At 51.3% G+C, this 26,983-nt stretch overlaps 6 protein-coding genes across 6 annotated transcripts; 3 read left to right on the forward strand and 3 right to left on the reverse strand.

The window, feature by feature from the left end:
- Positions 1–3,219: 3,219 nt before the first annotated feature.
- BO86DRAFT_405889 (DUF2841 domain-containing protein) lies at positions 3,220–5,479 on the forward strand (the record flags this gene model as incomplete). The annotated part of the gene is made up of 6 exons (XM_025674133.1): positions 3,220–3,336; positions 3,947–4,157; positions 4,211–4,265; positions 4,316–4,665; positions 4,721–4,906; positions 4,956–5,479. 6 exons carry the CDS (start codon positions 3,220–3,222, stop codon positions 5,477–5,479), a joined length of 1,443 nt encoding a protein of 480 aa, XP_025532894.1.
- Positions 5,480–6,555: 1,076 nt separating this feature from the next.
- On the reverse strand, positions 6,556–8,282 carry BO86DRAFT_384985 (kinase-like protein). Its single transcript, XM_025671004.1, has 2 exons — positions 6,970–8,282; positions 6,556–6,868 (listed from the first exon to the last, which is right to left on the reverse strand). The coding sequence occupies exons 1-2, from the start codon at positions 7,957–7,959 to the stop codon at positions 6,713–6,715; spliced, it is 1,146 nt and encodes a 381-aa protein (XP_025532895.1). The 5' UTR covers positions 7,960–8,282; the 3' UTR covers positions 6,556–6,712.
- Positions 8,283–16,813: 8,531 nt separating this feature from the next.
- Positions 16,814–17,925, forward strand: BO86DRAFT_352208 (peroxidase; the record flags this gene model as incomplete). The annotated part of the gene is made up of 2 exons (XM_025669469.1): positions 16,814–17,031; positions 17,094–17,925. Exons 1-2 carry the CDS (start codon positions 16,922–16,924, stop codon positions 17,923–17,925), a joined length of 942 nt encoding a protein of 313 aa, XP_025532896.1. The 5' UTR covers positions 16,814–16,921.
- A 655-nt stretch (positions 17,926–18,580) lies between these two features.
- BO86DRAFT_428874 (uncharacterized protein) lies at positions 18,581–21,010 on the reverse strand (the record flags this gene model as incomplete). Its single annotated transcript, XM_025675621.1, has 1 exon — positions 18,581–21,010. The coding sequence occupies one exon, from the start codon at positions 21,008–21,010 to the stop codon at positions 18,581–18,583; it is 2,430 nt and encodes an 809-aa protein (XP_025532897.1).
- Positions 21,011–22,117: 1,107 nt separating this feature from the next.
- Positions 22,118–23,500, forward strand: BO86DRAFT_384988 (40S ribosomal protein uS13). Its single transcript, XM_025671005.1, has 3 exons — positions 22,118–22,207; positions 22,559–22,724; positions 22,966–23,500. The coding sequence occupies exons 1-3, from the start codon at positions 22,204–22,206 to the stop codon at positions 23,261–23,263; spliced, it is 468 nt and encodes a 155-aa protein (XP_025532898.1). The 5' UTR covers positions 22,118–22,203; the 3' UTR covers positions 23,264–23,500.
- A 1,046-nt stretch (positions 23,501–24,546) lies between these two features.
- On the reverse strand, positions 24,547–26,784 carry cp3 (carboxypeptidase C PRC1). The gene is made up of 3 exons (XM_025671006.1): positions 26,674–26,784; positions 26,023–26,596; positions 24,547–25,970 (listed from the first exon to the last, which is right to left on the reverse strand). Exons 2-3 carry the CDS (start codon positions 26,501–26,503, stop codon positions 24,805–24,807), a joined length of 1,647 nt encoding a protein of 548 aa, XP_025532899.1. The 5' UTR covers positions 26,504–26,596; positions 26,674–26,784; the 3' UTR covers positions 24,547–24,804.
- Positions 26,785–26,983: the final 199 nt, after the last annotated feature.

Raw genomic sequence — 26,983 nt, forward strand, 5'->3', positions numbered from 1 at the left:
TTGCTGGCCGGATTCAGACTGATCAACCCGCGAGCGATTGGATGATAACACATGGCCTACCATTCGTCCGGGCGGGCCGGTAGGTGGGGTTCCAAGAGTGCAGTGGTGGGAAAGTCCACACTGGGCACTGTCATACTCATACTACTAACTTAGTACTATAGTCATCCTCAAAATTCATGAGAGATAGTCGTTGACATTGACAGACTTCCAAGATGGATGATCAGTTAAGTTATGTGAGCACTGGGCAAAGTGCGGTACTTCATAGAATGTGGACGACAATTAGCTGACATCGTCACAATTGGTGTATTACTAGCGTAAGATACGCAGTTACAGGCACGTTGGCTATGTAAAAGAGGTACTTGTATTTTTGTAACAACAACTTGTGCACCTGAGGCACCCCATGGATCATGGATCCATGATGGTTTGCCTTCCTGCCTTGTTCGGAAGGCATAGAGTCATCATAACTGTGTAACCGAAAGCTCCAGGCTTCATCACTTTCTCTCTCCCTCCCACCTCTCTCAGCTCTCTTCTCCCCACTAGTTACTGCTCTCAAAGTGCATCCAAGTGCACATCATCTTTAGCCCCGCAGGGTGAGCCCACCAATCGAGGGCGAAGCACGCATGGCAACTTCATTGCTTCAATTGTACTCCGTACAGTACGAGCACTACTAAGGGCTCGAGGCCTAGTACGGACAACGGATAGTCCTAGCCATCACTTTGGGAAGACGACGACGGAAGAATTCCCCCAACTATCGATCGTTCGCAATAGTCTATGTACTGTACTGTACAGTAAACCTACTGTACTTTTGCGACCAGCATCCCGCGGCTGATCGTCCTCGCAGGTCGGGTAGTCTTCCAGAAGCCCCGATACTAGGGTCATCGAAGGTTTCCGATGAAACTGATCTCAGGTCCTGCCATTCTCAGAACCAGTCTCGGCTGCTCTCCTCCGTACCAGGCTGGATGGCATCTGTCATACCGATGGAGCCATCCAGCCCCACGCGAATTGATCCCTCACCCGCACTAGCCCTCAAGTCGGTGACCCGTGCTCAATTGTACATGTACGTCGTTTCCAGACTCGGGGTCTACCAGCGCTCGAACCACCTACCTACCGGTGGCGTGGCTGGTGTGTCTGCTTTCATGGAGAACCGAAGAAGTTGCGGTAATGGGAAAAAGCCAGTAAGCTACTTCTAACATGATGTTCTCAATTTTAATGTCAATGGGCTCTGAATGAAGCTGCTTACTAGACACGTTGCCTCCATTTCTCAGCAGGATAATGTGGTCGAGCCGGTATGATGCCCCAATGGCCGTTAAATACACCATCAGACATGCTCTGAATGCGAAACACGATGCATCAAAGCCACCAGTGCACTGTCAGGTAGTGGTCGGACTGTTGATTCTCTACCTATCAATAATCCATCCCCAGTCATACAATAATCTCGAGGGCAACCACGAAGGACGGCTGAGAGCGTAACTCGATCGATGTCTTCGTCTCAACGAAAGTGTTGTTATTAATAAATCGTGCTAACCATCCATGGATGGCGATGGAGCGTGTAATAGTCGAGTCGCTACGTCCGGGAGCCTTCCGACATGCATGACTGCTGAGCGCCCAGCCAGAGAGACAGGTCATCTAATCATATGCAATATGCGACCCGCTGCAGTCCACCCAACCCACTCCCCAGAGGTCTAACCCAAGAAACCCGAATTTGTCCATACTTGGACCCAACGGAGAGGGCCGCCCCCGTCAACGATCATGGCGTTTCCGATCGCCCGGTAGCTGGTACTATGGTCATGTCTTTGCTGCGCTCACACCAGTCGTGTGAAGCGCCTAATGATACCCCTATACAGAATAGTCTTGTCGCCTTTGAGGAGATTACAGGGGTCGGTCGTCCGAGCCCTCTGTACCCCGTAACTATGCCAGATCTTGGTCCTCCAAGCGAATTCGAGATTTGTCATTCTTCGCGAATCGGAACTTCGGCCGGTGACCAGTCATAACCTTGTTTTCGAATATAATAGGTGACGCCGACGGCGAGCTGGAAGAATGCGTGGCCAATAGCCTTGGAAGCTCGCAAGCATGTTCAATGCCAGCACTACGAGGGTCTATGTGCAGTACTCCATAATTAACTCCACGCCCATCCTGACCTCCAATTTCATCCTTGGATGTCGCCTCTACTCACCATTGTCGGACATTTCACCGACAATGTACAGTACTTACCCACTGTGTCAAAATAACCAGGCTCCTAATAATCCGCTTCGGGAAATTCGCCATCCATCCACGATGACCACCAAGTAGCGCAATGTGGCAATGAACGATTGGAGTCTAGACCCGTCTGCTTGAAGCGATAGTTATTGACAAATTGATGTCTATCATGTGGATAGCATGGGTGACAACCAGCATAGGCGCAATGCCAACAACTCTTTGGGATAATGCCCGTGATGAGACATGGCAGGAAGGACCGACTACGGACAGAGAACGATAGCCTTCAAATGATCATTTAGACTATCGCAATTTTTTTCCGCTCGCAACTTCGCTCTCTATAGTTCGTTTTGCTATTCATCGCGATTAGCTCTGGTGCCGTCCTATGAGTATTGCGGTGGGTCATTTCCAGCCGGGGCGGATCCACACAGTAAACTTTCGACTGATCGATTTGTCCCAGAATGATCATCAGCGTTCTGCATGGCTAATGCTTCGCTGTGAGACCGCTAGGGACCACGTAAGTACGTTGAACGGTCATACAGTCAGTACTTGGCCCTATCCTGTTACTACTTGGGCATCTCGATACGACGTAATGCCCCCGACATTGTTAAGAGGCAAGTTTCTCGCGTTGCTCATGCTGGGTTGTTACCCATTGCACTGATTCTCGTCTGCGGCCCCATTCGTGTTGCTTCTCGGATGATGCTAACGGTACGATCAGTGCCTGACACCCGATGCACGAAGCAAGGAGGAAAGGGTTAGCGGAATTAAGTCATTCGCTAGAGAGGCAATTGAAGTGATAGGAGAAAAATGAACACGATGATTACCGGGATTGGGCAGTGTACCTTGTGAGGATCATTCTCCACCCGAACTACTCCGTTTTATCACTCCGACTCGAGGCATACTCAATCTACAGCATACCCTAGATAGACTTACCACCAGCCCTTGAGGGACCGTGACTCTCTGGTCGTCTATTATTTGCACTGCATGCAAATGGAGCTTGAAGTGCCGGTGAGTGACGGATCGACAATGGCAAAGACCTTGTGGAAACGAATCAATGGCATCTACGGGGTAGCGGCCCTCGGCTCGTTCCCCAAGAACTGTCAACTATACGGGATCCTTACCTATTCAGGGAAGACTCGAGAGGTACTTTTTACGCTCTCCAATAGTCATACCTGAGGGTAACAACACAGAAAGGCATTAGTATTCACGCCTGAATGCAAGCGAGCGGATGGGTCCCCATCCGCTGCTGTGCCACATAGGGCCACGCATTAGTGACACGGCTTGGATGCATCCAATGGTCTAGCTTCTATGGCACTGATTTTCTCTTATGGGCTATCTCGTTCTGGTGCTTCTTGGGGAAGAAAAGGTCATTAGGGCTAATGGTGATGCAGTGGGTGCATCATCCACCCGGAGGCGACCTAGGGACAGCTGATACTTGGATTGAGGGCGATCCTGTAAGCTTGATACAGACTGTGGATCTATTGATCGCCCCGTTCATTCGATTTGCCTCAAATCGGTCCCAGACCGTCTCCCATGCATGTTTAAAATGCCTGCTCTCGTGCCCTGTCTCTGACTCGTCGTGAGTACTTCTATGTGCCTTGCACCTTTCTTACCTGCTGTGTCAGAGCGAGCTTCTGAAGGTCTAATTGTCCCAACCATTGGTCATCTTGACTTGTCACCATTTCCTTGATTGTTTCACAGCCATGGTACTGATTCACCTGGGTGACCTCGCAACATAAGCTAACTGCACCAGGCTCATACTCCGGTATCAATGGATGCGCCATTAGACGGGCTGGCCTGTCTGCACTTTGCTCTGATTTACATCGATGACAGCGGTAAATTGCGCTTCGAAGCATCACCTTCAATTGCGGATAGCTGCCAGACAATTCTGTCGCCAAACGTGACCGAGAGCTTTCTACGGGCCGTGGCTTTGTCTGGGAAGGACGAGTCGAGCAAATTTCTAGGTAAACCTTGCGCTGCCGCACATTGACTTCAGATGCGCTGACATCGGCAAAAGAAGGGTCAAGAGGCAGAAGCCCATTGTCGCCTGAGTCTCCTAACAGCAAATCGATGTATGGCAACACCATGTCCTCATTGATGATGCAAACTAACATATTTTCAGGTTCCGCAATACCTCAGAGCCTTCCTCAAATAAGCGGAAACGAGTGTCGCATGAATGTCTTGTACCAATGAGCATCACTTGTCACCAGAAAACCATGCTCCCTATTCGCAATGCTAGCATCCTCCGGCGATACTATGAGAAGGCTTTCGAAGGCCTACAACAGATCAATTGTCGCATTCTTGCCAAGGCATACATTAAGCTCGTGGAGCCGCGAAAGCAGGTCAACTATCCGTACAACGGACGCAAGATCATTTCTGGCACATCTCAACAGTTTGATCCCGAGCTCACAAAGCCAGCCTGGTGGCCAGCGGGCGTCACCCACAGAGAGCCCGATCACCTTCTCAAAAACGGTAAGGGGACTATCCAACGGATTTCTCGAAATGAAGCAAGCTAAGTGAATGACAGAGCGAGTCAAGCTCCTGGTGCATATTCTGTGCGAATTGCGCGAAAGCCACGCTATCTGCGTCGAGAAACTCAAAGAAGCGGATCAATCTGTGCGCCGCCAGATTCAACCTGTCGAACGGTTAGCTATCCTAGATGAGATCTACCATGTCCGGGGGGAGCAAGAACGGTACTTGGAAGGCAGAACAGGTATTTCCATCTGGCATGATGACTGCACCAGAGACTGATATGGCTTCAGACGGGCCCATGGTTGTGTGTGTATCGCGCGTTCACCTTCCCGAGCAGCTTGCGGATAGCCAAGCGATGGGCTCCCCGACCAGCTCATCTATGAAGGACAGCGTGAACCCTGTGTACCGAAAAGAGATCCCCGACCTGGAATCCCATACCTCCGTCTTCGACTCCTGCAGCAGCTCCTCGGCCACACCGAAGAGCAGCACCGGGACTCTTTCCGCCAAGCCCCTTGAGCCCTGCAAAGGCCCTACCATCCAGGTCTCGTGGGACAGCAGCGCCCCGACTTCTTCATATGCACCCATCGGCGGGAGCAGCGCCCACCGACGGTCACGCGAGGGAGAAAGCACAGCTGGCTACTCCCTGGACCTGACCAGCAGCTCCATGTACCACCACGAGCCATCGACCCTCGAAACCAGCTCGCTACCTCTCCGATACTACCCCCACAGCCAAGCGCAGCAGACGCTGCCTGTGATCGGACTCTCGAACACCGATCTCGGAGGCTGCCCAAACCCGTATTATTTCAATTATTGATCCCCCCAAAACTTTCAAGCGCTAACGCATTTCTTTTGTTGTGTGCCATCAAAAAACAAGTGGAAAGATTTTTTTCCCAAAAAAGCCTGGGTCTCGCTCCCACCGGGTGGTTGAGAGGGGTCGCTTCACTAACTTTAGTTTCTAATCTTGAATGAACTCATCATATAGAGGGGGAAGGAGGACGGGAAGAGAAGGAAAGCAGCACGGGCATTTTCATTTGTACTCACTTCTTTCTTTTGTTTTTTTCCCTTTTTGTGTGCATTTCGGGTCGCAACGGCATAGAGAATCGCTAGAGGACCGGACTGGTTGTATAGAATTTCGATGGGACCAAAAAAGGGTTGGAGGGGTCGAGAGCCAGGCATTGATGTGGAGGTACTGTACATATAGACCATACTTTAATAATCAAGAGACCAATAGAGATATTTGAATGAAGACTCGAGCATGAATCTACACTTTTACCGTCAGGGGGGGGGCAAGCAAAGAGAGATCGAAAACAGAATTCAATTGAACTTGGGCCGCCACGACGCATTCCTTATATCTCCTGACAGCCGTGCTTACTTATACAAGAGCACGCAAGAGGGGACGGGGAGACAGTAAGCCTTGCAGGATTGGGGGACGCAAGCATGAACTGTTCCTACATTTGTACAGTACATTGTACATCGTAATCCATCTAAAGCAAGGGATGGGATGGGGGAAGGGAACGTCAACCGGTTTTTCTGCGGAGATAACTTGTTTTTTTTGGCGCGTGTCTTGCGTTCGCAGGTCTGTGCTTGGGCGGAGGTGTTGGATGTGTTATATTGCTCGGAGGGTTTGGAGGTGTGTGTGCATTGGGTGCGTTGGGTTTGGTAGGGTGGTGATGAGAACCTGGTTCTTTTGGGGGGTTCAAATCCCGAAGGAAGAGATAGGTCTGATGAGGGAATTGGGATTTTGGGAGGTGTGTTGGGAGCACAGAGAGAGAGAGGGATAGAAAGTGTGTGTGTGTGTGTATGCTCTGGGAGGAGGCTGACTTTACTTATGTGGATGGTCAGAAGCTTTGTGGAAGTTTGATCGCACTGTACTGTGTAGCGTTTGCATGTCACGAAGTAAATAGGTAGGTAGGTAGGTAGACAGACAAGCTTATACGTGATCGCTTTCGACTCGGTGGCTTGGGATACGATTAGAGAGAACTAACTATGGGTTACGGCGGAACATAACGTCGACTAATACTCCAACATGCCTTCCTCCCTACCTCTTCTACAGTGACCGCTGCCTCGGTAAAAGATCGCTGTCTTCACCTGCTTCACAGACTGCAACGCCGTATATCCATTCTGACCGCAAGGCTTGATGAACTGTCAACCGACGAAGGGGCCTGGGGTCTAACATAGCGTAGATGACGTTTCGACATGGTTCCTGGAGGGGGCGTAGCCGATTTTGATCAATACATACTCATAAGATGGCATCCCCGTGATGGACATGACCAGAAAAGGAAAGGGGATCAACGTGACACTTACAGGCCCCAAGTCCTCGATCAAGGCGTACCCCCCCTCCTGCACTCGTTCCCTTGCATATCGGGCATAAATCCGATCTTCTTCCGTCTGGGCCACAATCCAGGCTGGACGGCCCGTGCGCATGGATAGGTAGATCATGCCGAGGGCCCAGGCGTCGAGGGCCTTGGGGTTGATTTCGTTAATGCCGGTGGCGGTGGTCGGGGCGTTGAGAAGGCGGTATACCTCTGGCGCATAGTATGGACTGCTGCCTACTGCGTGAAGGTCAGGGGTGGTAGTAGTTGGGGGGTAAAATGCCCGGACTTTGATTCGCACGGTTCCTTTCCCGGCGAGGAGGATGTCCTGTGGGTTGAGATTTAAGCTCGTCCATTGGGGCCCATTGTGCGTCTGTTCGAGGTGAGATCGAAGGTCGGGGTGGTTGTGGAGATATGCGACCCCTCGGAGAAGTTGTTTGAAGAAGCAGTTGGCTTCTGCAGGAGGGAGCTGCGTTGTGGATGCGACCAGCTCATGGAGAGTACCCCCCGTGCAGTAGGGGGTGATCAGGTGGTGATTGCCCGCATCGTCGATGATTGCGGGCAGGAATGGGAGGAGGACGTTGGGGTGGTTGATGGTATTGCTGTTTATCGCGTTGTTTTTGGGGGAGTGAGTAGAAGAAAAGGGCTGAGAGGATGGGAGGATGACTTTGACGGCGTAGATCCTGGGTTTGCTGTTGGCTGGAGAGCGTGGACAGAGTCGGTAAAGGTAGGTGGTGCTGTTGGCGCTGTGGCGCAGGGTGGCGAGGTAACGGCCGTATCTGGAGATGGTCGAGCGGGACAGCTGTGGGGGTGTCTGTTCACAGGACAAGAAAGGAGAAATTGAGGTCGGGAGTGCGTGGAGGTGCTTGCTGGGATGTGGTGGCTGTGGGCTGTATGAAGGGGTTTGGGATGGTGTATACGGTGGCGGCGGCTCACTGCATAGAGGCTGGTACTGAAATTGATAGGGGCCTTTTAAAGTCATCCTGTCTGATGATGGGTAAATGAAAGATTATTGTCTTAGAAGAATAGCCAAGGGTGTAGGGGGAGTCCTCTCGAGGAGACCAAATCTTCGGAATGTCCGAGGCAAGGAGGCCCCTTATGAACTGCCATCATGAGGCCCCGCGCCTAGATCATCATTCGCCTCGGATAATTGACGCAGCATCGAGTCAGTGACAGCTTGAGATCTGGAGCTAAGCATTGCTGGGGCCTGGGTTGCACACTGACACGGAAGCTTGAAGGTGTTGGTTGGTGTTGATGTTGAAGTCGTTGCTTGCTGTACGAGGGATTTTTCCCGGCCAAGTCTCGAAATATCAGTCCCGCTGCGGTATTTATCCCCAACCTACCACTTCATACGTCCCTTCCTGTCAATCTGGCCAGTGCACTTCGTCGCAAAATTCGGCACTTACAGTACGATACCTAGTAGATCCCTCCGAGGAAGTTAGTCAGCTGGGTCTTTGCTGCTTGCTTTATCTCGATAGGTACTGCTTGTGCTCCATATCTAAGGATGGATGGATAGATGGCTAATACGGAAGTAGCGGATAGGAGATGGAAGCAAGCTATGTGAAAGTAGTCAGGACTTCTGGGAGCAGAAGAACTCTGTCGGATGGGATGGTCTGCTGTTGCTGGGAGTCTGTTTCATCCATAAGCTATGGTTTGAAGGGGATCGGGTGGTTGATAGGAATCTGTAAATCTTATTTGTACGGAAAGAAAAGTGATAAAGGACCAGGTACTCTTGTCTGATCGATAAAGACCGTGTAGTATAGCCTTAGAGAAGTGACATACCAGAAACAAGAATTGACGAGGGGACTCACTTGCAAGTCCTTTACCTTCCGTAGTCGATGACGATGTATAAAGTGAACATCGATGGCCTTTTTGCGGGACGGACCGGGGGCCCACCTGCACCTGGGTGTTTGATATTGGCGGCTTTGCGGGATGTAATCTTTCAATAGTAATTGTCCTTCCACCCTGAAGGGGCTTTCAAGATTCAGAGCAGGACAGGTTGGACCTGTCCACCTGAGTTGCCAATCGAATATAGCAGTGTGTCATCGAGAGAGGATAAAGATTGCTTGTCATTCTGACCCTTGTTCAGGTATCAATTATGTCACTCGCCAACCGAGGCGCCACGTGCAACCGTCAAAGGGGTCGTTGGCCAGTATCAATTCTCGGCATGGTTTTGCGAGTCTTGCTATTCTGAACTTTCTGTACCAAAGCCGCCACAAAAAATTACTCCATCTTCGCATCGGTTTCGGTGCTCTCCTTAGCTCTCACAACATGAGGGTGAGCGGTGCTGTCAGTAATATAGCCGCATAGATTCTTGGGACCAAGGCATAGCTGTGCTATTCAATGAAGTCATTAGTCAAGTAATAACTGTAGAAAGATGAGGAGTGAAAGAACTGAGCAGTTCAGGTGTTTTTGACATCGAGGCCGGCGTTTACTTCTGCGTCTGGATTTAGAAGATCATTAATATTGAGATCGTGATGTCAAGGGTGTAATTACCATTGCCCAACTGTCTCTGGGTTACCCGCAGACTGTGAGCGGGCTCAGAACCTGCCTCGGTGGGGCCTCTGGCCTCAAGCCTTTTGCTCTGTCGGCGGACCATTTGAGTCTCCCTTCTCTGCACGCTTCTGTGTTCAAATCTGGTCGCAGAGTACTGGTAGCTGCCACGCAAGACGAGTGTTTCATGCCCAGGAAAGAGCCTCGCACCCCACATCTCTTGGAACGCCATCAACTCTTCCACTGATTTGAACTCAAAATCTCGCAGGGTACTTCCTGCCACGATAGGACCAAGGTCTTCGAACGTCTCACGTATCATGGCCATTAAGCTCTGCATGATCTTTAGCACATTGACTGCCATTGAAAAGATCAAGAATGGCGACGAGTTCTTAGGTGGTGTGCCTGTAGCAGCTCTCTAGATGGTGAGCTCGAGTTGATACCCAAAATTCCTCACGAAAGCGTTTTCGAGAAAATTCAACCGTGGAAAAATTTTCTGGAAAAAACTTAGCTTTCCGTATCTGAAAGAGGACCTCTGAAGGGGACATCGGTAGAGCCAGCTGAAATAGAGTAAGCATTGATCTTATTGAAAACTCCAACCAGCAAGCATGATAGTCCACAGCAAGCTCAGTGTCGAGTCCTCGAAGACCACCATTCTCGAGAACTTCGTCTATCCAAAGAAGCTCCAAAACAAGATACTGGTACCTTGCTACCACACGCAGATCAATGAGCAAGCTCAATCCAGAATTGGTCCGCGTGGTCGAAGATCAAGCTTCCATCCGCCAGCCCAGACAATCGATCGTCGTAGACAGGCGCAGAATGACCGCGGGGTATGTAGTGGCTCCGTTACTCACGGCCAGCCCACACACTAGGTCTGCTTCTTCCCTGGCTTGAACCCTGTCTAGAAGTTAGTCGATGTTCCTAAGCACAAGGAAGGGGAAGGACTGGCACTCACATGGAGATATGAACTCCGCGAGATTAGTTCTCCGGCTTCGCGGCTTCCATCCAATGATCGGTGTCGGTGTCTCTTGATTCCACACCAAGTTACCTATTCAATCTTCAGAAAGCTCAGAGTCAAATCTCCACAGAAGACCCTGTCGTAGCTATATTTGACAATCTGCAATCAATAATCATCATATATTGCAAAAGACCCCCGGATCAACACCTTCCATGTTTGGGGCTCTTAACCTGCTCCTAGCGATTGTGCTGTGGCGTGTCAGTTATCCAGAGCAGTCGCGCCTTACTCTTCCTTCCAGTTCTCTTTCTTTTCTTTCTTCTTGTTGTTGTTTTGCTTCGATTCAGTGCTGTTTGTTCTTGAGGCATTATAGACTTGTTTGGAAGTGATGACCCAATGAGAAAATTGTGGAGTAAGGGCATAACTCATGTCGACAGTAAAGTTGAGCATCCTAGGCCATGGCTTTACCGACCTCTCGCCGGTAAATAATCCAGCAAAGTGTCCAATCCAACCTGTAGTGATTATCTCCTTTTCTATCTCCACCTTGATATCCGACCATCCGTTTCTACTCCAGTCCTTAGACGAAACTACCACCCCACCAGGCAAGTTTCGGCGCAACGACCATAAGGCAATTCTGCCTTAATTTGAATATCTTTAAAAGATATTCTCCATACTTTAGAACCATCTGCTGCTCCAAAACCATGCTCAAAAGCCACTGGAAATGAACAGATAATTAAAGCTAGCGCGGATACCTCCAACAACACCCCGTATGATCTAGATGGAGACGACGGTTGTGGGTCACCTAACGGTTTCCTGCTTCAGACCTGGGTTCGAACCCCAGTACGGGGGAGTTTCTTTTTTGTTCCCCCTGCAGAAGAGGTTGTGGTGTCGTGAAGATGTCATGGTTTATGTCATTGTTCTGAGATGGGGGGCGGAGGGTTGAGGGTTGATATGCTCGCGCGGACAGCATCATGCTTGGTATGGGCGTGTGGACGGCGCTATCGGGGAGTAGCTAAGGGCTGTTTGAGCGATTTACTTGTGTGGAGACCGCGGATAGTGGACCTGGCAGTAGGTCACTTGGAATAGGTCGTGCTTGCAATGGCTTTGGCCCCTTGCTTTTGGGAGTTTGCGGGAATGGTATCTGGAGGAAGGGCCACCCGGTGACCGCTGGTTTTCGGTTATACCGAAGTATATCCTCAAAAGATATACGATAATCATAATCGTCAGCACCTGCAGTGATTTTCTTGCCGAGGACAAATATCTCCTCCAGGTCTCGTTTTGTCAGCAGTAGTATTGGCCGCTGCCTCGCCGGAGACAGCATGCTCTCGCGGTTCGTTGGTCATGGGAAGCTGATTCGGGGACAAGGCTTTCTCTTCGAATACGACTCATAGCTTCTCTGGATGATGTTTGCCGGGTACAGGCATTCTAGGAAGACTGTGCAAGACATGAAGATGTCATCTCTGCGGGAAGGCGAATTAAACGATCTATGAAGTGGTCGATATCGTAGAATGCGTACATCATTGTTCTTTCTTCGATTGGAAAGCGGCCCTCGAACTCCAAAGCGAAGCTCGTTTATCTCTGTCGTCCCTCGGCCGATTGACTTAGTTGTCGTGAGTCAGCTTGGCAGAGCCCTAGATCAAGAAAAGCCGCCATGAAGCCGTGATCAATGTCTGGGGCAAGCGAAGGACATACTTTATCAGCACCAGCTGGCCATGAGAAAGATCTTAGGATTCTTTCGTTTGTGATGTAGACAGTTGTCGGGAATGCAATAAGTCATAGATCATTCCCAACGTAGAGATTGTCGATGCTATTGTACTGGGCAATAAAGATACAGATGTAATGGAACTGTGGAAGAGAGGAATGGAAGCTGAGTAGGTAGTAAGGCGAAAGAGGTGGAGAAGATGGAGGAGATGGAGGAGGATGAAGAAGAAGAAGGATAGAGAGGGACGGTGGAAGAGGGCCAATCTACAAGGATATTGATCCATTTAATGGCCAGCAACAGGAAACATTGAATTAGATAAAGATCAAGAGTGAAGCAAAATGACAGACCACAATACAAAGGCTGGTGAATGACAGATGACAGAGTACAAATTCACCCCAAGGATTGCTTGAGTCCATAGTATACAGAGTCCATGCAGTGACTATGTGAGGAGATAGCTCTGGTATTGAATGACTCCTGCTACTGGTGGCCGGTAGATCAAATATGCCGTTGCAGACCAGATAAAGTAGTGCCATCAAAAGGCCAACTTCAATGCGTGATAGTCGATATCTCCAGCAAATAGGACCAACTGAAATGATTCGATCCAGCCCTGTACTGTGGGCCTTCCCGTGTCGTGACTACCTAGTCTCTGGAGTATAAGGCACCACAAGCTCTTGCATTGCAGCTTCCAAGAGCCACAAATAACCCACAGCCTCATAGCGACAAAGAAGTCAGCATAAGCTGGACCATGTTCCCTCCCGTAGACACTCAGATCCCCTGGCACCATGCGAGCAGTATTTGTCTTGAGCACTTATCTCGCTTAATGAGGCTGGCAAGCGACTCCCCTGCTTCGATAGTATTTGCTACTCCGCAAAGCTGGCGAAAAGGTAGCGTCTTCTGGTAGAGACCTGTGACAACGTCTGTTCCTGGCTGAACTATTCAGAGGTCTGGAGCCGGGATGTCAATGTTAGACAAAAGTGCATAAGCAGGTGGTTGAATGGCTTGTTGCTCGACTGTGAGAGCACTATAGGAAGGAATAGGAAGAGAGGATCGACGGAGACAGCTTCTACCTTGGCCGTTTGCCTCCAGGTATGCAGCACCGCCGTTTTTAAATTGCACATTCTCTTTTGGCCAACTCTTAGCCATAAAGAACTCTTATGAAATCTATAACTTTTGATTCGTCATAAAGTGTATATCTACAATGGTATCAAGTGCCGGTTCCTCAGCCAGATCTATAGGTGAGTATCGAGGACCAAGAAAAGCAGGCTTGTGCGTACCCCGACGACACGAGTTATCAGCATGTGCCCTTCTGATGGAGGTCAAAGCCTATAGGGACGCTGTAGTGGCTTGTCCGCGCTGATCCTCACGTCAAGAGCGTGTACAGTACAGGTGGATAGACCGGCTATCCCCTTCCGGAGGGTCACAGTCCATCATTTCTTCATTTCACATCAGCAATCGAGATGCCGTCTCACCCCGATCTCCTAGCTTTCATCTCAGCGATGAACTTGGCCTTCTTCGACGTGGGAATCACATAGATCTTCACCAGCTCATCCACAACCTCCACCTTGCCGCTCGCCAAGATCTGCAGCAGGGGCAGCTTCTTGCCCGCTTGGATCAAGCCGCCCGTGACGGTCTCCATGAAGCACTCCACCGTGTTGATCGTGTACTCATGCTTCGAGTCCCAGGGCAGCGGGAAGATGTATTCCAGATGATCCTCGATGGTGTGCATCTCGGAGAACGCCTTGATGAAGTCCGTCTCCGCGTCCATGTGGTACAGGAGCACACAGGGGAACTCGAGGGTACTCTCGGGCGACAGCGGATCCGGCGAGAGCTTGATGCCCGCGTCCTCCATCTCCGGCGGCGCGTCCGTCTTGCGCGTGCGGATGTTCCGGGCCTGGAGCGCGACGCTCAACAGCTGCGCCTCCTTCTGCCGGCGCTCCTCCTCGGCCTTCCGCCTCGCCGCCACCCGCTCCACCGCGGCTTTCCGCTCCGCGATCTTGGCCGCCACCGTCTGCAGGGATTTGTTCTCGGGGTCGACGGCCAGGCCGCGCGCCGCCGCATCCTCCGCCTCGGGGATCTTGTCCAGAGCGAGCAACGCCGTCGCAGAGCGGTACCAGGCCTTGACATTCTTGGGATTGAGTTTCAAAGCGGCGGCGCAGTCGAGAGTCGTGGAGCGGTAGTTCTCTGTGTTGCCCCCAAATTAGCGCTTTTGCTCATCCCCCACCAACCAGGGATCGTTTAAGAAATGGTCGCACTTACGCAATTCCAAATGACACAGCGCGCGGTTGATATAGCACGCCGCCTCCACCTCCTGCTGGAGCTTCCTCTCGGCCTCCTCGTCCTCGGGCTGCTCCCACTTATCCTCCTTGGCCTGCAGAACCGCAATCGCCTTGGTGTAGTGCTCCTTGGCGTCGATCCACCGCTTCTCCTTGGCCGTCTCGTTGCCCTCGGACCGGAAACTCTGCGCCACCTCGCCGCGGGTTCCTTCATTCTGCAGCGCGCGGATCGCATCCAGCATGACGTTCTCGCCGTCTACCGGCAAAAAGAAAGAAACCGTTAGCCATGTTCTATCCCTTTGACAACCCCTTTCCTTCCCGATCTCAGACGCATACGGAAAGAGCGGGGCCGGGGGGGGGAGGACATACTCTCATCCAACGCCTTATCCATATCCGTCATGAACAACGGCGTCCGGTTCAGGATATCCGCCAGTTCGTCCGTCGTGTGCGTCTGCACCGCCTGCATCGACGGCGGCATGCGCGGCGCCATCGGATCGCTGCTCTCCACATCCTTCAGGCGCTCGTGCTTGATGGGGAGGATCTCTTCTTCTGTTGTTGTTGCGGCGGCTGATGCGGCGGCGGCGGCGTTGGCGGCGCCATCGTTCAGGTTGAGCGATTCGTCAAAGTCGTCGGGGAGTTCTTCGATTCGGCCCATTTTTATTGTTTTTCGCGCCGGAGGGATATCGAATCTGAGTGGAGAATTCTGCGAGGCGCTGAGTCCGGGAGACTATGTTGGAAGAAATATCGAGAGGATAAAGTCCCAGACAGAAAAAAAAAGTGTGATGCGATTGCGATGAGGAAATTTGATCCGCGGGGATGAGGGGTGGGTTGCGGAGACAAACGGTGCAAACTTGAGGGGAGAGAAAGATTCTGGCCGCACTGGCCCAACTATGAGGAAGGAACTACATCGATGGCATGGCTTGATATTATACATGCTTGGAGATGATGAGCGATATTGTATGTGGTCCTCGATGGTTTTTCGATCCATCTCTTCCACAACTTTGCTTCTTGTATGTACAGAAGTGGCGTAAAACAAAAAGTGATCCGTCGCATCCGCGCAAACACTATCGGAGTGTGGGTGATAAGCATCAATGGAGGCCCGTCACTTTAACTAATTTATGCGATGTGCCAACCTGGGAACATCAAAAAGCGAAGTGTCATGCTATTAGTAGTTCTGAATAAGCCAGCTTCATTATGTTCCAGAAATAATATTCTTGTGTTCGCTAGTAGGATTCTTCATTGGTCACGTCCATACTACGTCTACTACTTACTCCTCATACATACTACAGGGTAGCCCAACCTTTTGCCTGAAACTCTCCAAGCCATCATCATCTCATCCTAAAATATTCGCGCGGAGGATGGGGTGGATAACCTCGAGTTGATCGATCATGAGGAGTATTTCGTTCTTCTCTCCATGGGGCGGGATTGCCCTCGATTGAAGCTTGCTGACCAAGACTTTGATGTAATTCTTTAATTGAGAATGGATATGAGGATGGAATTGAGGTGGATCGTGACCGAGGTGGAGGACAGTCGAGATTTGTGGAGGGAAAAACTTGAAGCGGTTATTGAGACGGCTATTGAATGAGAGGGCGATCTGTGGCGATCCTAGAACCAACACTATCGAATGTGATTTCCCAAGAAGGCTGACGGCACCTTGGGCCTGTGAATTTAACAATGGCCAGAGTCCGGATGCTATCTAGTTCTCGCCCAAGTTATAATCATGGTCAGTCCAAAAGCAATGGGCATGCGTGAGATCAGGTGTCTTGTGGAAGAGCGCGCTCTGCGACCAATCTTCAGCATAGTCGGTTAAATTGATGCTCGGCATATCACAGCCCGAGGTCCATTTCCGGAAGACTAACTGATGCCAGAGAGCAGAGCGATTCTGCACATCGATCCGACAATGCTGACCTTGAGAAGAATTTGGCTTGTCGAAGCCAAGAAGAAAATCATATGTCAAGCTCTGAATGACCTCTAATTCAGAAATGCACAATTTGCGCGTTTTCAGTGTAATCCTTTCTCTCGCCACGGCTATTGACAATCGCAAAACCTGTCCCAGACCCCGTTGACACATGAACCTGGGGAAAGGGCCAAAGATGGGGGCTCCATCATGCTGACCAGGATTAAAGCCATCAGTTGAACCACTCAGGTCCAAGAATTCCCATCTCCATCGCGGTAACTGGTCATGAGAATGTGTGAGAGCGCGGGTCGCAAGCCAGAAAAATGAACCTCGGCTTTTGCTTCTGAGGGAATTGGACCGCGGATCCAGTGATCCACACTCAATTAGTCGCCATCGGTCCGGTCTTCATGTGCCAGCGAGAAAGACAAAAGCAATGCCAGTCATTTGAATTTCTCTTTCTTCTCCTGTTCAATATTCTCTTATATCGTGCGTGCTGTAGTCCTCTCCTTGACAATCGTTCGACCTTAACACTGTACCAAAAAAGAATTCGCGGCGCACGGGAACCGGAACCGATCAGTCATCCGCGCAGACTCCTTTTCGTTACCCCAGACAGACTTATCGGCCGAGATGAGCACCCTCGGGGATTATGACGCTGTCCGTAGAGACATCGCCGCGCAGCTGAAAAAGCCCGATTATGACGACGGAAGTGCTGGCCCTGTGTTTGTCCGTTTAGCATGGTGAGACTCCCTCATTGCCCAAATCACTTTTTCCTCGAATTTGCCGACTAACCCCATACCAGGCACTCCGCGGGCACCTATGACGCCGAGTCCGACACGGGCGGCAGCAACGGGGCGGGCATGCGCTATGAAGCTGAAGGCGGGGACCCAGCCAATGCCGGCCTCCAGTTCGGCCGCGCATTCCTTGAGCCCGTCAAAGAGAAGCACCCCTGGATCACATACTCGGATCTGTGGACGCTAGCCGGCGTGGTTGCCATCAAGGAGATGGGCGGGCCCGAAGTCCCATGGCAACCCGGCCGCACAGATCTCGTCGACGACTCCAAGGTACCCCCACGCGGCCGCTTACCCGACGGTGCCCTGGGGGCTGATCACCTGCGCTTCATCTTTTATCGGATGGGCTTCAACGATCAGGAGATCGTCGCGTTGGCGGGCGGACACAACCTGGGCCGATGTCACACCGACCGCAGCGGATTCGAGGGGCCGTGGGTCAACAACCCGACAAGATTCTCCAATCAGTTCTTCAATCTCTTGCTGAAACTGGAGTGGACGCCGAAGAAGCTGGGCAACGGCATGTCGCAGTTTGTCTTTGTGGATCCGGATGCGGAGGAGGGCGACGAGATGTTGATGATGTTGCCCACGGATATCGCGCTGAAGACGGACCCGAAGTTCCAGGAGTGGGTGGTGAAGTATGCGGAGGATAAGGAGTTGTTCTTCGATCACTTCGCAAAGGCGTTCGCGAAGTTGGTTGAGCTCGGCATCAAGAGAGATGAGAAGGGTTTGGTCATTAATGCGGATAACGTCAAAGGAGGCTATATTTCAGCACCGAAGAAGAGCGATACCCCCACGGGCCCGCCGAGACAGTCCAAGAAAGAAGCTGCCCGTGCAAGGCTATAGATTTGAGGCTGTTTTGTCCGGTCGGCATGCAATGTTTTTGTTGTACATGGGATCTAGATTAGATGGATATAGTTAGAGTTAGCCTTCCATGCTTTATATGTGAATTTAATAGATGCACTCGATTGATACCAACCATGACCAACATCTGACCTGGATAAACAAGCCCCATAGGAGTCTTTCGCAGAAAAATAATCTGAGGGAAGGCTAAGTTGAGGTTGGGGGAAACGGGGGGATTTACAACGAGGGTGAAATGCGGGGAAAGCAACAAGGATCGGCTGGAGCTGACTTCCCCTTACCCTCTATTGGCTGACTGCCTTGACTCGGCACTGTCAAGGGTGACAGGCATTAATTTCAGTTGTTAATCCACGAATGAAGGCTAAATGAAGACTGAGGTAAGTAGGTCCGTTTAATTACTTGTTGACCGGAAATTCGGGCAATTTATTCGGTTGGAAATATCATTCCACCTCAGTAAAGTATCATTTTCTCTGCTAACAGTTCTCTGCTAACACTCGATAGAAAAAGTATGGACATGAATCTGGCCATTACTGTAGCTGCTGTACATTTCTAGATCAGAAAAGAATCCAATCGGCGTACATGCTCAAATCAGAAGGCAAAACCAGACAACCTATGAACTGTTCACATCCCAACGGTAGTATCACTCGTCAACGGTCTTCAAATCACCGGTATCGCCATCTCCAAAGACATCCTGCATCACTACATCAGTTCTTTCCTGCTGATGCATCACATTAAATCCAGTAGAGGATGAATGATCAGGTTCATCAGAAACCAAAGACCAATCAATTTGCAAAGCGGAATTGTTCAACAGCTCTTCAAAACCACCTTCGCTCAACGCGAGATCCGCCTCAACCATTTGGGTGTACGACTCATATTCTGGTGCCTGGACTGAAGGCAAAGAAGCGTCCATGGCCATGTGACCGCCACCGAAGAATGAGATATCTTCCCCGCCGATAAAGTCGCCATAGCCATAGCCATATGGAGATCCCGAGTATTGCACCTCCTCCGGCCCTGGATGGCTCGAGGGTGTGATCAGCTGGCTGTGAGCGGCATCAACCTCAGGGAGGGGAACGGGCATTTGTGCCATCAGCTGGTTATGCGGGGTATGAGCTTCAGGGCTGGAAGTAGTGGTCGGTGGTGTCATTAGCTGGTTGCGAAGTGTAGGAACTGCAAGGCTGGTGGTCATGGTTGCCTGTGTCATCAGCTGGTTTCCAGGATTATTCAGTTCCGCAAGCATGTCACCAAGGGATTTAGTGGGTCTTTTCAAGAGTTCGGGTTCTGGTCTCCAGATAAACTCATAGAACAGTAGTGGGACAGGCTTATTCTCCCACCAAACTGGGGGCACTCGATCGAAAGGGTTGGGTTGAGCGTTGGATTCGACCATGAAATCCGATCTCAGTCGGCTCTCATAAGCACGGATATTTCCACTATCGTGCTCACCCATCTCAGTATCAGTCCAGTAGACACGTAGGCGGCTGTCATTGCAGTAAATGCCTCCTATCCATCTGTAGGACGCAGTACATACAGTGCCTGTAAAGTCAATGTAGTCGATGTTGATCTCACGCGTGTGCTCCTGAAGGGAGGTTCTGGGACCGGGGGCAACCACTAAGCACAAGGGAGTGCTCTGAAATACCGTATCCGTATCCACGGAGCCAGACCTTTTACAGAGGACACAATCCTCGCTCCCCTGCCTTCCAAACCAACGACCCAGGAGATCCTGTATGGTCCCTCCCTTTGTGCCGGCGCTCTCAGCGAGTGGCATGAATACGCGGTGTTTCACAGCAAGCCCCTCGTCAACGAAGGAAAATTGGAGATGATCAGGCAAACAGGAGCACGGGAAGTATCTCTTCGCAGACAAATAGTCCAACTGGGTGAAGGACTTCGTCAATGCTATCCACGCGTCTCGCACATTCTTGGGGGTTGTATCAATGTCGATGTCGATTTTTTCCAGTTCAGCTTTGAGGCGGGTCATCAGTCGAGCGCCTTCTTCGTGGGTGCAGGTGTCCCAGTCTTGGTTTATAGCTTCGCAAAAGGCGAGCTCCGCTCCGTCGAAAGTCTGTCTCTCGCTCTCATCACACTTGTCCTTTGGTGAGCCTAACTTCAACAGCTGGGCGACCACAATCAGTGCATCAAGCATACTCGATCCGTCAGACGGCACGGGATCTCGACCACGAGACAGCGGCTCCTTCATGGTGATGTCGTTGTTCGAGTTCGTACCCTGCATGACGGCGTGCTCTGTCGCTTCGACTTTGAAACAAGGTTCATTTGTCTGGGCTAGATCTACAGGTGTGCTCTGAGGAAGACCGAAAGACTGGGCCGACTTGGTCTCTTCGTCGGAAGAGTTGTTGTGCGAATTCATCATGCTTGCGGGTTGAGCGGCGAGTGGAATTGCTGGAAGAGATAATGGAAGTGAGAGACTCGAATCAAAGATAGTGCTGTTCTCATACTGAGTGTTAGGCTGCGAAGTAACATTGGTGCTTCTAGCACCACCAGTCGAAGGCAAACACATGCGGTGAATGCACAAATCCGAAATAAATGGAGACGTGTCCAGCGGTCTCTGAAAGTTCTGCTCAAGTTGCATAACCGGTCCACTCTCAAGACTGGGGTAGTACCGACTAACTGGGATGCATGGCCGGTTGATCTTCATTGACAGCAAGCGTGGGCCCGCGTCTCTCGTCACGTCGAATAATTCGTTCCAGGTCTGCGGCTGATGTTGAGGGGCTCGGTTGTAGATAAGCTTGAAAATCATAGCGCCCAGCTGGTCGCAGGTGGCTTCGCCTATTATCAGCTCATGATCAAAGCCCCAGTCCAGGAACGGCAGCAACAGCTCAAGATCTTCTTTTCTGGCATGCCCACCCTTGGTGAGCCCCGTACATCGTTTTCCGCCGATGGTGAAGTCCTTGGGGGGGTCGGGGAGGGTCTCCACAGCTAGCTTCTCAAAACGGAGCTCTGGATCGGGATACTGGATCTCATGCCATTTCACCCCCGGGCGTGAGATGGCAGGGACAAACCGATCTTTCCGGCTCCTGGCCGGCTTCCCCGCACCGGCTTGTAGCTGTCCTTTGACCATCTTGCAAGCTATAGTTCAGAAGTATGAGTGATGACGCTAACTCTCGCTTAATCTCGCTTGGGGCGGGAACCTTACCAGATGAAGACTGGCGTGTCCAGAAGTGCGGAGGAGAACTAAACTATGGACCGGATCATGTAACACGAGATAAACGAAAACAAGAGACAAGAACAACTTCAGAGGGGAACTAAGGACTGAGAAAAGACTTTGAGTAACACATTATGTATTCACTGGAAGGCAGTGAAGGAACAGAAGGGGTGAGACTTCTCCAAAAAGAAAATCAGTCAAGTGAATTGGCTCAGTGCCAGTCAATCCAGGAATTTTGCTTGACAATCTATGTCCTACCCACTAAGAATCTAAGTCACTCAGGCGCATACAGTTTAACTGCCTCTAAACTCTTCTTTGTTTGCTGGAAGAATCATAGCATGTCTGGTCTAAAATCATTTATAATACTCACAGCAAGACGGTGCTCTCTGTGTCCAGCTAGAGATCTGACTAGGCACGTATTACAAGGCTACAGATTATTAGGGGATGGACTGGAGCAGGGTGAGTCTTTTATTATTTTAACTATTCTGAGCCACTTTCTCAATTAGTATCTATCAGGCAGGTCATATTGCCCTTTAGACTTCGGTGTTGGTCTCTTGGAGTACGTTGTGTCATGTCAGGTGCATCCCCATAAATACTACGGAGAGAGTAGAGTAGAAGGTGCGGCCATACAGACGCCCAAACCAGATGAGGATTGGTCCCCAGAGAATGGTCAATCGAGTATTGAGGGACAAGCTCTACGAGATACAGGCATGAGTCTTGTCGCTGCTCCATGAGAGCGGCCATCCTGATTACTCTTCTACAAAGATGCATCATGGATACTAATCAACAGTCCTTCTCTACTTTCCAGGCAAAAGGTAAATGTCCAACCTGAGGCATCCACAGAGGTCAGATCACGTGCCCGAGTCCGACCCAGCGCAGGGCAGGTGACAATATATCCCGAACCAGTCTAGCGCGGGCCGTAAGCGAGCCCTCAGGACGACCATGCCGGATACGGTTAGTCACCAGCTTACCCGATCCCACAACGGGCTTGCGAAAGTCCCAGAGGAAAGAGATTGAGAAGCACCGCCAACGCCCACGACTTCACCCTCCTTCTCCCATCCCTTTCGCCTGTCGACAATTCACCGCGGTCCCGCCCCAAATCGCCCATCATGTGTACGTGCAAATCTTTCAGTCTCTCCAGATCCCTCATGTCCGACCATTTTTTACTCCTTCTGGTGTTCCTACCTGGTTTCTGTGTCCGGTCGGTGGTCGAGGAAAGAAAATCGTTCGGGGTGGCTATATTGCGATGACGGGAGGAAAGTTTTTATCGCTGCGACGGCAACGCATCAAAAATCACAAGCATCAGCTCGGCATGGAGGTTTTCTTGATTATCGACAGACCGACCGGATATGGAATACGGCGTGGGAATATTCTGGGGAATAAATTCTGCGTTGGACAGACGAGGGACTGGCTTTTTATGCGATCAATGTGAACGGAAATGCTGATGGTTCTCTCGACATCTAGCGCTTGTGTCCGGCGAGAAGACCAACTTCCAGTACATTCTGCGTCTCCTCAACACCAATGTTGACGGTAAGCAGAAGATCATGTACGCCTTGACCCAGATCAAGGGTGTTGGTCGCCGTTACTCCAACTTGGTCTGCAAGAAGGCCGATGTTGACCTCACCAAGCGGTACGTTTTCATCCTCCAGTCCTCTATCACACCCATTCCACCTGCAGATGTCGGGACTACGGAAGATCCAGAAGAAAGAAGAAGAGGAAGCAGCGCCACCAATCCAGCGACATCTTGAGAAAATGGGAGGAATACACTTGGCAGAACGAAACCCGCGCCCGCACATCTGGCCTCTCCTCTGCAAACCACTTCAACCAAACATTCCCGGCAGCAGTCAAGGTTAATTCTTATCTTCATACAGCGCCGGTGAGCTCACCACCGAAGAGCTCGAGCGTGTCGTCACCATCCTCCAGAGCCCCGAGCAGTACAAGATCCCCGCCTGGTTCCTGAACAGACAGCGCGACATCACCGACGGCAAGAACTCCCAGGTCGTCTCCAACAACCTCGACAGCAAGATCCGTGAGGACCTCGAGCGCCTCAAGAAGATCCGCTCCCACCGCGGTCTCCGTCACTACTGGGGTCTCCGTGTCCGCGGTCAGCACACCAAGACCACCGGCCGCCGTGGTCGCACCGTCGGTGTCAGCAAGAAGAAGAACTAAGCATTTTTCCTTCCCTGGGAGCTGTGTGTTTATTTTCTTTCTTTTTCTTGCGCGGGTCTGGGCTACTTTGGATCATGGGATTAAAAGAGAGTCGGGGGGGCAACTGTGCCTGAGATGCTGGTGTGATAATGAAAATTCCCCCCTTTCGCTGGGAACCAGACCAGGGGTTTATCGCGGCCCCGAGTCTCCCGCGAAAACGAAAAGAAATCATACCATCATGAAATGAATTAAAAAAAAAAAAAAACCAAACTTGGTCTTTGCCTTCGTACTTCGTAGAGCACGCTACCCCATCCCGTATTCAGGCTACTCATCGCATCTCATCACCACAAGCTATGGAAGTTTCTCCTTCGATCCACGCCGCTACTATACTAACAGCGGGGGTATATCTCATATCATCTTGTATGTCCAATCTGCCATTACGCTCTATCACTATCACCTAGCAAACACCAAGAACCGTCCCTGATTCTCTGCCACTTATCACCTTGTCCGTCCCATGCACGATCAGGTATCACCATTCTACCTGACGTGAGCAAACACCAACAACTGTCCCTGATTCCATACTTTCTACCATCCTGCCCACCCCATACATCAACTACCAGGTGTACAAATCATCTTGCTCGAGCAACTAACCTCCCCTCCCCCTTCTCCCCCCAATTCCCACTCACCGCGTGCAAGGCAGACAGACCCCAACGGTAGTGGCAGCCTTTCCCCTCCCCCAAGCCAATCGTATCTGTCTCCAGGTCCCTCGAATCGAAATCCCCTTTCAAACCAGGGTCTTTGCACCGCACCAGGGCCTCGGAAAGTAGATAGATCTCCACGGCCCAGTACAATCGCCGTCATCCCACTCGTCGACCGCTAGATATCTGTCTACGAGAAAGCACCGAAAGGGGAGTAAGTGATGATTGAAACCAGACAGGTCAACCATTGCGAAGGCATTAAGTCGTGTGTGTCTCCCGCGTTTGTGGTATGTACCTGGAGTGTATATAGTCAGTGGGGTTGATGTCTTTCACGCCCAGGTGGGACGTTGAAGAAATACTCTCTTGCCTCGATTCTTATGGTGATGGATGGCTGCTCGCCCGGCTGGCCCCTCACCTGCCGTGAGATGTCGATTCATGCACTCGCCGCTCAGATATGCCTCTGCCGCGCACTTGATCGCTACGACCGGTTTGAGGGGAGGTTCCGATTGGAGTACGGTGCGGAGCTCGGCGATTCTTAGGTGTGGTTTGGAAACTACCCTGAAACCAAATCTTACAGACTACTTCTCGTGCAGGGCAATTTACAAGTGTGGTAAAAAAATTTCTGATTGAGTAATAATAACCTGATCATTCCATCAATTCTAGCAAATGTGTTCGCAGATGACAACAAAAAAGTACAGCAATCGTGTGGTCATAGATCCCGTGTGCAACTTGACATCGAATGCACCACAAGCAAGTCATAAGGTAGCAAATTGAAAGCTGGTACTACATCGCAGGCAGCAAAATGCAAGTATGTAACTTATATCAAAGAGCAGCAGCAGCAACAGCAGCAGCAGCAGGTCCGATCTAGAACCATTCACCGCCCAACCAGCGGTTGAAGAACTCCAGGCTGGACTCGGGCTGGTCCATGGGAACCATGTGGCCACCGCCATAGAGGCGCATGAAGGTGAAATTGCCGTGGGACTTGACCTGTCCCACCTTCTTGCCCTTGTGCTCGTTGTCGACGATCTTGAGATCCTCCAAGGGGAGAGCGGCGTACTCCTTCTGGCCGGGCCACTCGAGAGCCTCGGTCCAGGCCTTGTTGCCAAGCCAGTTGCAGATGAAGTCGGCGTCACCGGCATAGATCAAGACGGGGATCTGCTCGAGCAGACCCGGAACCAGACGGTGGTAGGGCTTCATCCAGTCACCGTGGAAGAGGAAGTTACGGTTGATGTCGAAGTTGCAGGAGTCATAGCCGCCAACCTCAGCACCGACGGCCTCGATGACTTCGGGCTTGTTCAGGTAGTCGCTGACGTATCCCAGACCCTTGTAGCAGAGGTTGGAGTCGTCCTCACACTTGCCACGGACATCGTAGACATTCTGTCCGGTACGCTGGTAAGGAGCCAAGAGAGCGTTGTTGCAGTAAATCGAGGCAGGAACGCAGACCCAGGAGCTCTCAGAGCTGTAGCAGGACTCGATCATGGACAGGCAGCGGGGCAGGGCGTTGTCCATGGACTGGCAGGAGGCCTTGTCCAGGACAGCAGGGTAGCCACCGTCACCGCAAGCCATGGGGCGGTAGTACTCGTACTGAGTCAAGCCATCGGTGAGACCGTTGCCAATCAGCACAGACTTAAGGTTGATGTTACGCTTCTTGTGAGAAAGGATCTCAGAGGCAAAGACAGGAATGTAGTGACCAGCGTAAGACTCGCCGGCAATGTGGAAGTCTTGCTTGGCATACTCGGGGAACTGCTTGAAGAAGAGAGAAAGCAGAGCATAGACGTCCTTGCCAGCAGCAACAGTGTCACTGACAGCAGAGCCACTGTAGGAGTAACCGACGTTGACGGGCTGATCAAGGAAGATGACGGAGGCGTTGGAGTTCCAAGAGAAATCATTGTAGATGGGTTTGATGTTCTCATCAATGCTGCTGGGTCCGAGCTCCATGAAGAGACCGGTCAGAGACGAACAGCCGGGGCCTCCGTTCAACCACAAGACAACGGGGTCGTTGGCGGGATCGTTGCGAGATTCGAAGAACCCTTCAGAGAGTTAGTGTTGAATCCCTTCGTTCCAGGCATAATTGCCACTTACAGTAGAACAGGTGCTTATCATTCTCGTTATCATCAAGATAACCGGTATATTGCTTGACGTTCGGGTCAATGTTGAGGGAGCTAGGGTCGGTCTTCTTGACCCTGAGATCGTAGGCTTCCAGACGGCCATCGATCTCCCGCTCCTTCTCGCCGTTGGCGCCGGTGACCCAGACGTCCTGGACATCAGCACCACGAACGACGTGGTCCCAGTGAGAGTCGGGACGACGGTTGTGCTTCTTGGGCAGAGAGAAGAGAGGGTTCTGGTCCATGCTCTCGGGGAAGCTGCTGGCAACCTCCTCCCAGAGCTTACGAGCATCGTCGGAAAGAGTCTTCAGCTGCTCCTTGAAAGCGTGCAGGGGCTCGGAGGAGCTCTCGACGGTCGACTTGAGGTTCGACTTGACGTCTCCAAGAACCTGCTGGAAGGGAGAGGAGACGGCAGCAGTGGCCGCTCCGACCAGCAAAGAAGCTGGAAGTACTCTCATAATGAACTTGGTCTACTTATCAAAGGGCTTCTGTTGAGTCGTTGATGGATTGAGGAGAAAAGGATGGCAAGGACCTTGCGGTCAGGATGGTACCTGGGAGGCAAGGTGCTTATCAGCATGGGCTATCAGGGCAAGACGGGTGTGGCTGGGGAAGGGGAGATAAAGCTTACAGCTCAGGGCAGTTGGAAATGGATGGAATTGTAGCCGATGGAACACCAGCTACTTGATCCTACCGAGAAGATCAAGAAGAGAGAAGAAGAGGTGAGGATGAGAGAGAGAAGGGAAGAGGGAGAAGGAGAGGTCCGGCGTTGGCCTGCAGATGACGCCTTGATAGCTGGGGGAGGAGGCGGCCAATCAAACCGCGGTGCCTTCCGGACCAAGGCGAGTCACGCGCCGAGTCACATGTCGTGACTAAGCAGCTTTCACGGGACCAGCGTCATCGCCCGTTCCTCCAATCACAACCCCGTCAGGCCACTTGCC

The sequence above is a fragment of the Aspergillus japonicus genome (genome assembly GCF_003184785.1).
Source record: "Aspergillus japonicus CBS 114.51 unplaced genomic scaffold BO86scaffold_2, whole genome shotgun sequence".
NCBI lineage: Eukaryota > Fungi > Ascomycota > Eurotiomycetes > Eurotiales > Aspergillaceae > Aspergillus > Aspergillus japonicus.

Bases quoted from the DNA above. Each gene is read 5' to 3' on its own strand.
- BO86DRAFT_384985 (XM_025671004.1), bottom strand. From the start codon at position 7,959: ATGACTTTAAAAGGCCCCTATCAATTTCAGTACCAGCCTCTATGCAGT. The intron at 6,869-6,969 runs GTAAGTGTCACG...CGCCCCCTCCAG, and splicing joins TGATCGAGGACTTGGGGCCT to GAACCATGTCGAAACGTCAT.
- BO86DRAFT_384988 (XM_025671005.1), top strand. The intron at 22,725-22,965 runs GTACGTTTTCAT...ATCTTCATACAG, and splicing joins GATGTTGACCTCACCAAGCG to CGCCGGTGAGCTCACCACCG.
- cp3 (XM_025671006.1), bottom strand. From the start codon at position 26,503: ATGAGAGTACTTCCAGCTTCTTTGCTGGTCGGAGCGGCCACTGCTGCC. The intron at 25,971-26,022 runs GTAAGTGGCAAT...AACTCTCTGAAG, and splicing joins TGATAAGCACCTGTTCTACT to GGTTCTTCGAATCTCGCAAC.